The sequence below is a fragment of the Papilio xuthus genome, unplaced genomic scaffold, assembly GCF_000836235.2.
Source record: "Papilio xuthus unplaced genomic scaffold, Pxut_1.1 DF826945.1, whole genome shotgun sequence".
NCBI classification, from domain to species: Eukaryota; Metazoa; Arthropoda; class Insecta; order Lepidoptera; family Papilionidae; genus Papilio; species Papilio xuthus.
Genome location: NW_013531704.1, coordinates 758,465 through 772,739, shown reverse-complemented (window position 1 = coordinate 772,739; position 14,275 = coordinate 758,465). Strand labels below are relative to the sequence as shown.

Sequence of the window (14,275 nt, the reverse complement as noted above, 5' to 3'; positions counted from 1 at the left end):
GAGCCTACCCTAAGTTAAGGGTGACTAGGCCATAGTCAACCACGCTGGCCAAGTGCGGGTTGGTTGACTTCACACATATCTTTGAATTTCTTCTCAGATATGTGCAGGTTGCATCACGATGTTTTCCTTCACCGTAAGAACGTCGGATAAATGTACATATGTAAATCGAAAAACACATTGGTACATGGCGGGATTCGATCCCAGGACTTGCAGCTTGCGAGTCAAGTGCTTGACCCCTGAGCCACCGACGCTCATAAATCCGTCCGTCCGTATAATACGTCCTTATATCCTGGATAATATTGAAACGGCTGTAGAGTCGGCAGTATTATGTTAAATGGACGGTAAAATGTAGCATAAGGAAGACATTCTTCAAGCAATTTGCATGACATAGTAAACATTTGCATGTATTTATTAATTCATAATCATTATCTTGTTTTTTGAATCTTTCTCTTACTTCGTGGATAAGGAAAATTATGTTAAAATTACTGTTAAATACTAAGTAAAATATGCGACAAAAATTTAAACATTAGTCAATGTTTTTCTTCTCTTTTGTGTCATCATCATCAGCTCACTATACGTCCCCACCGAGGAGCTCGGAGCCTGTCCTAAGCTAAGGGTGATTAGACCATAGTCAACCACGCTGGCCAAGTGCGGGTTGGTTGACTTCACACATATCTTTGAATTACTTCTCAGATATGAGCAGGTTGCATCACGATGTTTTCCTTCACCGTAAGACCGTCGGATATATGTAAATCGGAAATCGAAAAACACATTGGTATATGGAGGGATTCGAACCCGGGACCTGCAGATTGCAAGTCAAGTGCTTGAATCCTGAGCCACCGACGCTCTTTTGTGTAACTTATACAAACACAAATTTGTTTTACATTTTTTGAAATGCCTTACGAAGAATTCTTAATGAGACGAATCCGTTTCACCTTTTCAAGTTAATCCCAAAAGAACTTTCAACTTTTATAAATTTTTGCGGTGTCTAATTAAAACTTTATCTTGAAACTCTAAAGGAAAAACAAAATAAATAATCTTAACAAATATACTTCAAGGTTTGTATTTTTGTTTTGATAAGTAATTTATTTTGTAATTCTCAAATATTTGTATGAGAAGAGATTTTCATAGAAATATTTTTACGTCTATTACTACTAATGGAGTTCTTATTTTGTGCTAAATCAAAGCTAAATGTAAGAAACAGGAAACTTTTTATCCGCAAATTCGTACCTTGACAAATGGTACCATTTAGTTGAAAACTATTGAGATTGTACTTTTGCACTGTTGTGAATAGGTTTGGATTGATTTGTAGTTGTAAAGAATATTGCATTAATACAACGAATAACAAAATAATTATTTTGTCTTTTACGCGAACGTGAAAACAACCATTCTTATAAAAATAATGAATGAAATGTAACATATAAGAGGATTTTTATGTATATTTTCTTTTTGTGCATATAAAAGTGTAATTAACTCAGTAGATATTGTCTCTTTGTCGTATAAGTTATTTCAGAATTTGGTATATATTGAGAAATCTTTGAAAGGTTTTTGAAGTAATCCAAAGACAAGCATAACTTTGTCGCATGATTGATGGTTTCCTGAGAGATGTGCTTTTATCGCTAGGTGAATTATCGCTAGAGGAAGATGGATCACCACCCTAGTGTGAAATATAACACTTGTTACAACGTTTTTATTTACTATTAAATGATTTGTCGTATATATACCCCAATGATCGTCGGTGGCTCAGTGGTCAAGAGACTTGCAATCTGCAGGTCCTTGGTTCGAATCCCGCCATATACCAATGTGTTTTTCGATTTCCGATTTACATATGTACATTTATCCGACGTTGTTACGGTGAAGGAAAACATCGTGATGCAACCTGCACATATCTGAGAAGAAATTCAAAGATATATGTGAAGTCAACCTACCCGCACTTGGCTAGCGTGGTTGACTATGGCCTAATCACCCCTAACTTAGGGTAGGTTCCCAGCCCCTCGTTGGAGACGTATAGTGAGCTGATGATGATGATGATATAATACCCGTGTTTACACTAATGGTTAAGAAATATTACTTCACCATCAAATGAACTTGTGGCTTCAGGGATTATAAATTATTTGCGCAGTTTTATTACTAATCTCAATTTCATTAAGTTGAAAATATCTGTTACATTCCCAGAAATTTGAGGCGTAACGTTTCAAAATAATAAATACTTTTGAATATATAAGAAGGTACTAAAAATAAACATAATAAAATTTCATTTACTTCAAAGTACAAGGGGAGAATCTTAATTACGAATACAGCGAAAAGGAAAAAAATCTCCGACGTAAATTGCCGCGTTCAAATGAAAGCGCTCAGGTTAACGACGGAAGTGCGGATTTTATGTTCACTGCAGACATCTGGAAAGACATTTATAGACCTACGACTCTATAATTCATAGATGTCGATATGCGAAGTCGTCCTTCATACGTATTAGCTATTTATATTACATCTAAATAATTTTATCCGGTTAACAAAGGACCAAGTATATCCAGTACGTAAAAACAAATATAGATTTGACGAGTTAAATTAAATCTCTTAAATTCTACAAACTTTTTTATCCATTCTTAAAATATTTTCGGAGCTTTCATTAAAATTGAATCTCACAACAATTAAGACGGTTCCATAATCGGAAATGAAAAATCTTGATTGAAATAAGAAGAAAAGATTTAAACGTTCTTTCTTCATTAATATTTTATTTATCGCCTCGATCTCGTCTCCTCGAAATGTCAGCGGCACTCAACATAATCGCAGATAGTCCGCCATTTTGATCTTAAAATTAAATTAGGGTTCGCAAGACGAGGATTATTCGGAGCAACTTGTCGTTGAGTCGCGTCCGACTGGCGACTTGATGTCGTTTTGGTTACAATCTCGGAGGCTGTTATCATTTTGATCCAATTTGTCGGGATGCTATTATGTGTTACTTCATTTCCATCAATGTTATAATTGATTAGTCCGAAACTGTCCACTCAGTTATTTCGTGTAATGTTTCTTGGATCTTCTTGAAAGGGAAAGTTTATACACTGCTGTTTATTCATTACTTTCAGTATTCAAAGTTACATTAAACTTTGCTTTGAATAACACGAATTTGTGGTACATATCCTTGAATTCAGGATTATTCGTTTACTAATTGCCGCAAAGTGTAGGTTTCACATTTCATTTTCTGTATCACAATGTTTACCTTTTTTATTGAATGTGGTGTTGACTTTCTGTAAATCTTTCGTTTACATTTAATAAAGAGCTCAACATAATTTAGGTAAATTACTGAAACCAAAACGCTTTTTAATATCGGCTCTGATTTCTGAGCAAAATATACAAGTAATTTCACTCTTTGATTGCGTTTATTAAATTAAATTTATAACGGTTAAAGATGAAAATTATAACAATTCCACGGAAAATTTAATCTCATACCAACCGCTACACATTTTTATATTTTTTTGGAGATATTTTTATATTTGTTAGTGTACAAAACAAAAGAGACTGACTCTACCTCCTATAACACTTTGAAAAGCAATACGAATCAAATAACACCTCACATCAAGATCCGTACAGTACATTAGGTATCAGGCGTTAAAGGTCAAACGCGACTGACTGCCCTATAATACTTCCAGGAAAACTACGAATCGAATATCACGTCATTCGCTAAGACTGTTTAGTCTAGGTTTTAGTTCTGAGTACTACCCCGTTTGATTTTTGCAGAAACCATCTGGGATAGCAGAGAACGGTCGTCTATCAGTGTGCACAGTAGATCGTAAGGGAAGCGTCGTCTCTTCATTGTACCAGGATGTGTCTCCAACTAAGCCACGTGACAACATCAGCCCAGCTCCCTCGCAGCACAGCTTTGTAGAGCAGGAGACCACGAAGGTACTCAGGTCTGAGTCTCTACGATATCCTGGAGGTAAGAGTTAAATAGATTATAGTCTGAGGTATCAATTGATAACATGTAACAAAAATTTAACTCGAGCTACCGAAATCAAAATCAGTCAGACAAAAGTCAAATTTTACAATAAAAAAAACATTTTATAGCATAAGAAAATTGCTTACGAGTTGATTTACTTTCAGAAGACCCATACTATAATATTTTAAAGGACTCCTCTGTTTTAGACAGTAAAGTTGTGATGGAACAATTTGATTAATACTTAAGTTTTGTTTATTATAGAAATCAATCGTAGAGCATCAGTCAAAGTAGAAGGACCAAGGACTGTTGCTTTTGAAAACAATAACACAACAAGCACAGGGGACGGACTCAGCAATGGTGCGGTTGTCAGTGCTAAACCGAAGAGTCGAAGTGGATCCATTATTGGAGCAATCAGTCCTATCATGGGCACAGGTGAGATAAAACTCTAGTTAACCCAAATGTCAATCAACCAAAAAAGTACACAGTTCTTCTTCAAGGAAATCTATCACTTGGATTCTTTTAGTCCCTTATAATTTAAATTAAGACATTTTCAATCAAAGTTTAATTTGCTATAAATTTAGTTACAAAGAACAACAAAAGTGAAATGAAGGGAATAATGATTAACTTGTCTACGCCAGAGAAGACGTCTAGACAAGGCTAAGCTTTTGTTACAGCAACTTATGTTAGTAGTTCTACTTTTAAATATCGATTAAAGTATTTATTAAAATCGTTTGTTGTGCAGACAGCGTGATAAATTTGCACCAAGAACTGGAAGCTGCGCGTCCAACGCTATTCCTTAGAATGATAAGTACAATATCAATGGAAACACCGAGTTAGTTGTATTATACTACATTTTTGTCCTCTGTTGTAAATAATATGTCCTTAAATTAATGTTATATACAATTGTATGTAAACAAAAATGGTTCTTACAAATAGATAAAGAGTAAATACAATCACAAACATACCTGATAAAACAATTATCTCAAATTAAATTCAGTAAATACTGAACGTATTTTCATTTAGTTAAGATATAGAAATAAATTAAATTTGACATATTTTTGTTAATGATCTATTCCATAATTTTTCAAATAAATTGTAACGAAGACACTCCACACAGGGTGTTTCTTTTTCTTGGGTTTTTTTTGTGCAATTTTGACAAATGACTAATTCAGTGTTAGCATGGAATGTTCAGCACAAATACGACCATTTTGCACTTTAGTAATGATATTTAGATATTGTTTTATCAATAATTTAAAATACGTAATCACTTTGTATATCGACTAAAATGACAAAAATTCTATTTTTTTAATAATTAGAATTTAAGAATGAGATTAAGGAGATGATAAAAATTAAAATATAATTTAAATTAATAACGTTGTATGGTTGTCACATTAAAATAATAATTATAACAATCTAAATTATTCAGTATACAAAATTAATTACCAGTTGAAAACGCACGCGACATTCCGTTGTTAAATTTAATTAATATTTTAATTAATTATACGATAAAAAACACCCTCTATGTATTATTGTGATAAGACGACATTGGATTACTTTATTTTAATACTGTTAAATATTTGTAAAACTTAATTAGGTTTGTGCCACTGAAAAATGAGATTTCTACCTTTAAAATGTGGACTAACCGTTTGCATATCCGTGTGCTAAAATTCTTAGAAAAAAAATCAAATCCAGAATAACTTTCAGAACATTTTATAAATGAAAATAAATTTATATTATCTGTAAAATTATTTGGATTACGATACTAGAACAGTGTGTTAATCCTCCGATATACAGCTTCCCTAACCGTAGGTTTCTGATTTCAAAATCCCCGTTGAAAACATACTCTGTGTTATCAAAGGTAATGACAGGGATGACGATATGTTTTATACAGGGATTTTGGCCTCAAAAACCTACGATATGTAATCCAAAAACAGACAACCGAACTATTATTGGCATGCATTGTCTAGTGTTTTGACTTTCGTCATACAGTTTATAAAGCATCTGTTTTTTATGTGTCCCTTAATATATTTGAAATGATTATTATACAATTTAGAATCAGTTATTCATTTCAGCTACTCCAGGCGTGCCGTCACGCTCTCGTCCTTCCAGTAAGATGACCAAATACGTAGAATGTTGGGGCGCAGACAAGCCCTTTGCGAACATAACGGATTCAACACTAGCTAAGAACATTGGTATATCGGTAAATGCTTCCTTTATTTTACTATGATTTTTATAGCACAAGGCAGATGAGAGGTCATCTGATATTAAATGGTCCAACTTGTATAATCTTCCTTAACACCAAAGGAACTACAATTGCGATGTGGACCTCTTAGGAAAGAGTACTCTCTAGTTAACGAAATCTTTATATTCAAATGTATCTTTTTAATGGTGTTATTTTTTACGATGTTCTCTTCTAATAGAGAATTACAACAATGTTGCAGAGTCTGGCGATGATCGAGCAGAACCTGTTGCCGCAGCGCACGTGGTGTGAGTGCGGCGGCAGCTCCAGCAGCTCTGAGGGCATGAACCGCGCGACGCTGTGGTTCTCGCGCGGGGAGCAGGAGCGTCAGTACCGCGACCAGAGCGACGACCAGTTCAAGTACAATGTCGCGTGTGCCACTGCGCTCTTTGTGCTGCTCGCCTTTATACAGCTCCTCACTGTGCCCAAGTAAGGATTTTTTTAGTAATAAGCGGTCTACATGATTGTGCTTAAACACTGAGGGTAATACTAAAATCGACCTATTTTATGGTGTCGTAGGCCTAATTTTTGTCACCCTTTCCTTCCTACGCTTTTGTTTGTGTAATGATGGGAGATGACGAATTAACGAAGGATGTGATGCATATGAAGGGAAATATCGTTCCATTCATCCCCTGCTCCGTTAATTAAAAGTAGGCAACGTAATTGGGGATGCCTATTGGCAACGATCGCTTCGCCATTTCGGTGAATTCAGGAGGCCGTTTGCTCGTTTGCCATTTTATAATATTAAAAAACAAACAATTATATTTGAAATTAGGAACCAGTCAACATTTATATACTGGTAACATTCCTTATAAAAATATTTGTGCATTTGGAGATTTCATTATTATTTGTAAATAATCATCAGGAGCATAGTGATGTACGCTGCGTTCGGTCCCACTCTGCTGACTCTGTTGGTGTTCCTCTACTTGTCGTGGTGTGAGGGTCGCTCCACCTTCTCTAACGTGCCTGATGACTATGACTACTGCTATAAACCTGGACAGGTAAATGTTACAACAAGTTATGAATACTTCTTACCAGTTGTTTCTTTCGATCTTCAGAAACAATAAGGTAAACCTACAACTTCCCTTACTATTTTTTTAGGAGTACAATAATTCAAATTTTTAACTAATTTTGATTCAGAAATTGTTACTAATTTTTGTAAACAATTTAATTTTTGGTAATTCATATAAGAGTGAAAAATTTTTAATATACAAAAAGGCGACTTGTGTTACCCCTGGTGGGACTCGAACCCACAATCCCCGGCTTAGGAGGCCGATGCCTTATCCATTAGGCCACAGGGGCTGATATTGAGGCGACCGAATTTTACATTCCAATTCTATGTACAAATTACTTGTCAATATTTTTAGTTTATAAATATAATGTTAATATTTCAGGTAGTTGCTAACAATTGTTACATCAGATTCACAATGTTTTTGGTGACTGTACTTTTGATTGGATCCTGTGCTGTTATTAACCTTGTAAGTTTTATTTTAAGTTAATTATTACAATAGTATAAAAAAAAACAAAAATAATATTTTTGCTTAATATTCACTTAAATCAATTTATAGCATATTGTTTTAAATTATTCAATTCCTATTTATAGCTTTATTGGAATTGTATCTTTAGAGTATTTAAAAAATAACTCGTTGTAAATTTCAGTTTCAAACGTTCCTGGTGCAAGAATTTCCAGAAGAAGTGTGGAGCACCAGCAACAGCACCAATTCAGAAAATATCACCGGCGTTCCGCTGTTTGTCGACGTTGATTCAGCTCCGGTGAGACGATGTTACTTTGGGAGTGTCTAAAAGTCACAAAATATTAAACTACTAACTGTCGCCCGCGACTCCGTCCGCGCGGAGTTAAAAAAAAACATAATTAGTAGCCTATGTGTTCTTCCAGACCATGTTCTACAACTAAGCCAAATTTCATAGAGACCCGTTCAGCCGTTCCGGAGATATCTTCTAACAAACACACGCATCCATTTAAATATTCGCATGTATTATATTATTAAGTTAAAATATAAACAAATAGGGACGAAATAATCGTTACATTTTCAATTTATGATCAAATGTTTGTTGCCATATTTCTAGTTTTAAAAACAATGATGATATTTTTAAGGTAAATCTATGCTAATTACGAATACATCGTCTAATATTTCTTATGTTAACGTATCAAATAATTATACCGTGAGGTTCAAACTACTAAATAAGCGCTGGTTTCTGAGACGAAAGTCTACGTATAATGAATAGACAAAACAATTTGTTTTATTCGGGAATTTAGGTCTCAGAAACTCACAGAAAAGCAACAAATAGTGGCATACTTAATACGATATTTTTCTCTTGAGTAAGAACTGGTCTTCATTCTATTAATATGGTGCTTTAATTTCCAGAGTTTCATCTACAGCTCAGTGCTGACTCTGGCGTCAATATCAGTGTTCCTGCGAGTCGGCTTCGTGCTCAAACTGTTCCTGATGATCCTCACTCTCGTGTCTCACATCTCACTGTTTGCCTCTGCTGAACTATTCAGTCAGTACCAAAAAGGGGAGATAGATACAGAGTAAGTCAAGATATATCAAAACTAGTTATCGCCCGCGTCTTCGTTCAAGCGGAATTACAAAATTTAATTAGTAGGTTATTCTTCCAGACTATGTTCTACATCTGTGCCAAATTTCAACGAGATACATGCAGCCGTTTCGGAGAAACTTTCAAACAAATATCCATCTATCAATTCCTTTTATTAGCGTATGTTAGAATTATTATAACAAGGAAATATCAAAGAATATAATAATAGCGTTATAATGAGCAATTTCCATAACGTGTTCCAGGTTCTCAATGCTGCCATACTCCGCCAAGGCTGGACTGGTGCTGGTGTTCCTCGCGGCGCTGCTCCACATCCTCGACAGGCAGATCGAGTTCACCTCCAGGACGGACTTCCTCTGGAAGGACAAGCTCAAGTTTGAACAAGAAGAAGTTGAGACTATGAGAGGAATTAATAAGGTATTCTGATTGTGTAGCACGAGGTGTATAAGTCATGGCGTCACTCTACAGTAAGATAGGAAAAACTGAAAAGAAAAATATTTCAAACTAGTTATAGCCCGCGACTCCGTCAGCACCCAATTAAAAAAAACTTTATTAGTAGTCTTCTATATTTGTGCCCAATTTCAGCGAGATCCATACAGCTGTTCTGGATATACCTTCAAACTAACATCCATCGAAAATTTTACATTTATAATATTAGTAAGATGGGATTGAATATTGTTCATTTATGACGCAGATTTGATGATGATTGATTTTCTTAGTTTACTTTAGTTAAAAGTTATTTGTTTCAGATTTTGCTGGAGAACATTCTGCCAGCTCACGTTGCAGAACATTTCCTCACTTCGGTTGCATCTGAGGTACAGAAAGTACTTTACGAGTACACTTTGCTGTCTTTATTGTTTTCTACTTCGTTGATTTTTTCCTTTACAAATTAAAAACTGGAATATATCTTACCTTAACCATATTTACCTGAATATAAATGAAACAAAATCACAATATGTTCATCAACAGGAAGACTTGTACCACGAGAGATACTCCAGCATCGCTGTGATGTTCGCCTCCATACCTAACTACAAGGAATTCTACGACGAGACCGACGTCAACAAACAGGGGCTCGAGTGTCTGAGACTGCTCAATGAAATCATATGCGACTTTGATAAGGTTACATTTGTCTTCTACGTTATCTTTTCTAATAATATGATTCCTTGTAGAAATGTAATTAATATATTCTTACAGTTGCTGTTGAAACCAAAATTCAGTTGTATTGAAAAGATTAAAACTATCGGTAGTACTTATATGATTGCATCAGGATTAAGACCTGGCAAGGAGGAACAATTGGTGAGCAAAATATTGCTATTTTACAAAAAAAGATTTAATTTCAAGGGTCTTGTTCTTTATTGTTTTACTTGATTTTAGGATGCGAACAGAAAAGAAGAGCACACGGTGGCAATTCTTGTGGAGTTCGCGATAGCTTTGATGACAATTTTGGACCAAATTAACCGGGAATCATTCCAGAGGTTCAAGCTTAGGATAGGTGAGTGTTTGACTTAATTTATTTCGTTTAAATTTATGACAACCAGAAATATATCGTTCTTTTTTATTTATTATAAGATGGCAAGCGACCACTTGAATTCTCTGAAATGGCGAAATGATTGCTGCCCATAAACAATTGTAGATGCGTTACCTTTAATTGATGGAAGAAGGGACGAGTGGAAAGAGAATATTTCTCCTTTCTATACGTCACCTCCTAGATTAAATCCCCATCCCCATCCTATCCTTTCCTCATAAAGGAGACTAAAATTAAGCCATGTTTCTTTTCTTAGGATAACTTCACTATTACTATTATAATATTATTATTTGTCAATACGAAAGAGCTGGATGAGAGTGGCCGAGGATCTTGCTCAGTGACGTGCCATGGGAGAGGCCTATGTCCAGCAGTGGACTAATATAGGCTGATGATGATGATGATGATGAATACGAAAGTGTACGGCAGCCCTAGCCTATATAACCCTAGCCTGAAGGAGATAAATAGTTTGTTTATTATAATGTGTTGTAGGACTGAACCACGGTCCTGTGATAGCGGGTGTGGTTGGGGCGCAGAAGCCGCAGTACGACATCTGGGGCAACACCGTCAACGTCGCCTCGCGCATGGACTCCACCGGACTCATGGGCAGGATACACGTCACTGAGGACACCGCCAAGTAAGTCTTCTGCTGCTGTCACAATGGACTGGCAATAAGACATAGTATTTTGTGCCTATTTGAGTTTCGCCATTTTGGAGCTGATGGTAAATTGACAGGCGCGATTAAATTGGAACGAATCAAAAGATGTCTTTTCGAAGCAATCGGCTATCCGACCACAAAGAAAACCTATGAGAACTCTTTACGTATTTTGAAGAAGAAATTAAAGAAAATAATGCTCTTTTAAAGTTATTTTTTCTCTTTTAGGGTCCTCATGAACGTGGGCTACACATGCGAGTGCAGAGGTCCAACTTTTGTCAAAGGGAAAGGCACTCTAACCACGTACTTCGTGAAGACTCCTAACTTTGGTGGTGGAATTTAAATTGATTTTAGTATTTAGCTAGTTTTATATTAAAATTTGAACCTTGTTCTTACCATGTTAAGGTACATATTATACATTCAGCATTTCTGAATCTATTTTCCTCTAATTTTGAGAAAAAATTGAACGATTTATGAACAAATATATACTTTAGAGGTTATAAAGGCCTAATACTTTACTAAAAACATATGGGATTGTATTTTATTTATGAAATATAATAATTTTCTCTAGAATTATACTCGATAAACCAAATTGCTACTATAATATGGAAAAATATAAAACGTATAGTAACATCCAAACTTTGTTATCTTTACAATTTCATTGTTAATCCGGCTCGAAGGACCAAAAAGTAGAACCCTTTTAAATGTTTCATCAAATCCTGTTTTACCAAAGTATATTTTATCTTACTAAAATACTTTATTTCTCGTTTCTAGGCCTATTTGTCATAGATATCAAAATGTAAATATTTTTGTTTTTGTAACGGTCAAAGACCGATTTTGTTTTAGACAATATTTTACATATTACAATGTTATTTTATTTACTTAGATATAATTATTTGATATTAAAAAGTAAAAGATTTGTAAATATAATTTATTAAATAAATAAGACATCAACTCATATTGTAGTTCTATTCATCTAGATGTATGAGCGTCGGTGGCTCAGTGGTCAAGCACTTGACTTGCAATCTGCAGGTCCTGGGTTCGAATCCCACCATGTACCAGTGTTTTTCGATTTCCGATTTACATATGTACATTTATCCGACGTTCTTACGGTGAAGGAAAACATCGCGATGTGAGCTGATAACGATGAAATTTAAATTTTAAATCATAAAATATTATCAAATCATCAATGATTAAAATTAAATTATTCAAACTGTCGTGAGACATTATACTAAAATGATATATAAACACGGCTAAACTTGAAACTTGAACAACAACACCACCGACGCTTTGGTATCAACATCGTCGACGACGCCGGCGCTCATCGCGATCCCCCCCCCCCACCCCCGCCCCCTCAAGACGCGTCCTAAGAGCGCAGGCGCGCAGTGAGCTGAAGGCCGCGGCCGCGAAATAATACCAGTTCCACTCATCCTGATGAAGGGCCCCCGATGGGCTCGAAACTAGTCGGTGCCGCCACCAGACTAATATACGTGAGTGTTTAGCCGTTTTTATATATCAATCATTAAAATCGATTGTCATAGTTAAAGATTTTAAAACTTATATAGCTTTAAAATACATAGTCATATTCATTCGATATTAAAATAACATAAAATTAATTCAATTAAATAAATATTTTATGCATTTAATTAGGTGAAATGTGTCCAAATTATATTATTATATAAAAAAATATCAATTTAATAATTGTAATAAATGTAGATAGTCGATACTTTATTACTCGATATATAATTACAGCTTCACAAAAATACTATGCGACCACAACAACATGACACTAATAAACTTATGTTTAAACTCATTGTATTCCTTTCAGTTATCTCCTTTCATTAATTTATTATAGATTATACTAAAAATACCTTAAATGCCTATAGTTTAAGTTACAGTAATTACTTTTGTCAACTATAAAGTAATAATTAAAATATAACTGAATAAAATTGTTTGTTTTTTGTACATAAGTAATTGTTTAGTTATAAAGATGTAATAACTTAAAATAAAATATTACCCTTATCGATATATTGTTTATTTTCTTTTAACGTATTTTTAAGATATATTCATTCGGTTAGTAAGTAATCTGATTTATTTTTTTAAGACTGTGGAAACGGTAATTTTGTATATCCTCTCAGACGTGTATCCACAATAACGGGCGCCGTTCAAATGAATTTGAATTTTGACTTCGATATAAAGCGGTTAATTGGTAATTGTTGGTTGCCTTCCCCGGCCACCTACGCGCACTCCTTTGATTTATAGTCTGTGCCGCCTTCGTATATGGAGTATTGTTGTTGTGGAGGAAAAAGGAAGTGCCATTTTTTCAATACTTATTATTCACTTTTAATTAAAATAGTGGACTTTAAGAAATATAATACATTTTGGATATATATCTTATGTTAATATAATATTTATGTCAGTTAAATTCTGTTAAAATTTATTTCAATTTCTTAAGTAAAGTGAGCGCCTGTAGTTATTTAATAGCAAAATTCTATTGTAGCAAAAATGCCATCGGTCTTTTACCCATGATCCGATGAAAAGTAAGATGAAAAAATAATATCAATTTCTAAAAGTATGCACATAATTGCAACATCATCTATAAGATACGACATAGTTAAATGAATAAGTGTTTAATTCTATACAAGTTTCGTGTTCTTCGAGTCAAAATATAGATTAATTACTCTACCTAGTCTAGTTAACGTGAGAACATTTACATTGATTGTAATTATAGCTATAAAGATTATTAATTACTCTGCACATAATAATAGACTTTGCGTTAAACAATTAATAATATTAATGGCCGGGGCTGAGAAGTAATATTTTGTTTTATATTTACGCCAGTACTCGAAAGGAGTAAGCACAGAAAAGACAGAAAAACACAACAAATAAACGAGAAAATATCAGAAAATCAGAAAGAGGGAAAATTGCTGAAGATTGAGAAGAAATATATATTCTTTCTACAAAACTTCTATGTAAAATTTAACGCAAATCCAACACTCTATTTTAAATAGTAACATAATGTAGATAATATTATAAAATCAAAGCATCTTATTTTAAATAAATGTTTAAGATAAAATAAGCTAAAAGGGTGCAATGGAAACCTGACCGGAAGTCGGCGAACAATAATACGAGTATCTCAGTTGAATTATTGCGCGCCAGTTATTCGGTTATGACGAATCGTCTCATATATTATTACTATAATAAAGGTCAAAGAATAACCAACTGATGCAAAGAATTATAGAAGCGATAATTGATTCTTTCTAAATATCATAATAATATATACGTGCAATGCAATATAAATAAAACATTATTCGGTTCAAAGTGTGGGGATTTAAAATTTGGATTTAC

The 14,275-nt window shown here is 34.2% G+C and overlaps 1 protein-coding gene and 1 non-coding gene across 2 annotated transcripts in view; one reads left to right on the top strand and one right to left on the bottom strand.

Moving 5' to 3' along the window:
* LOC106121310 (adenylate cyclase type 2) overlaps nucleotides 1-11,460 on the top strand; it is a 91,599-nt gene extending 80,139 nt beyond the window's left edge. The window contains exons 10-25 of the mRNA XM_013316919.1: nucleotides 3,736-3,934; nucleotides 4,196-4,366; nucleotides 4,677-4,766; nucleotides 6,007-6,134; nucleotides 6,376-6,602; nucleotides 7,039-7,174; nucleotides 7,568-7,651; nucleotides 7,833-7,946; nucleotides 8,561-8,727; nucleotides 8,996-9,167; nucleotides 9,500-9,565; nucleotides 9,720-9,869; nucleotides 9,945-10,046; nucleotides 10,125-10,242; nucleotides 10,765-10,909; nucleotides 11,156-11,460. Coding sequence (XP_013172373.1) covers nucleotides 3,736-3,934; nucleotides 4,196-4,366; nucleotides 4,677-4,766; nucleotides 6,007-6,134; nucleotides 6,376-6,602; nucleotides 7,039-7,174; nucleotides 7,568-7,651; nucleotides 7,833-7,946; nucleotides 8,561-8,727; nucleotides 8,996-9,167; nucleotides 9,500-9,565; nucleotides 9,720-9,869; nucleotides 9,945-10,046; nucleotides 10,125-10,242; nucleotides 10,765-10,909; nucleotides 11,156-11,270 — 2,184 coding nt within the window. The 3' untranslated portion in view covers nucleotides 11,271-11,460. The remainder of the gene's footprint in view (nucleotides 1-3,735; nucleotides 3,935-4,195; nucleotides 4,367-4,676; nucleotides 4,767-6,006; nucleotides 6,135-6,375; nucleotides 6,603-7,038; nucleotides 7,175-7,567; nucleotides 7,652-7,832; nucleotides 7,947-8,560; nucleotides 8,728-8,995; nucleotides 9,168-9,499; nucleotides 9,566-9,719; nucleotides 9,870-9,944; nucleotides 10,047-10,124; nucleotides 10,243-10,764; nucleotides 10,910-11,155) is intronic.
* TRNAR-CCU (transfer RNA arginine (anticodon CCU)) lies at nucleotides 7,403-7,475 on the bottom strand. The gene has a single exon. It is a non-coding gene; the product is annotated as a tRNA-Arg (tRNA).
* Nucleotides 11,461-14,275: the final 2,815 nt, after the last annotated feature.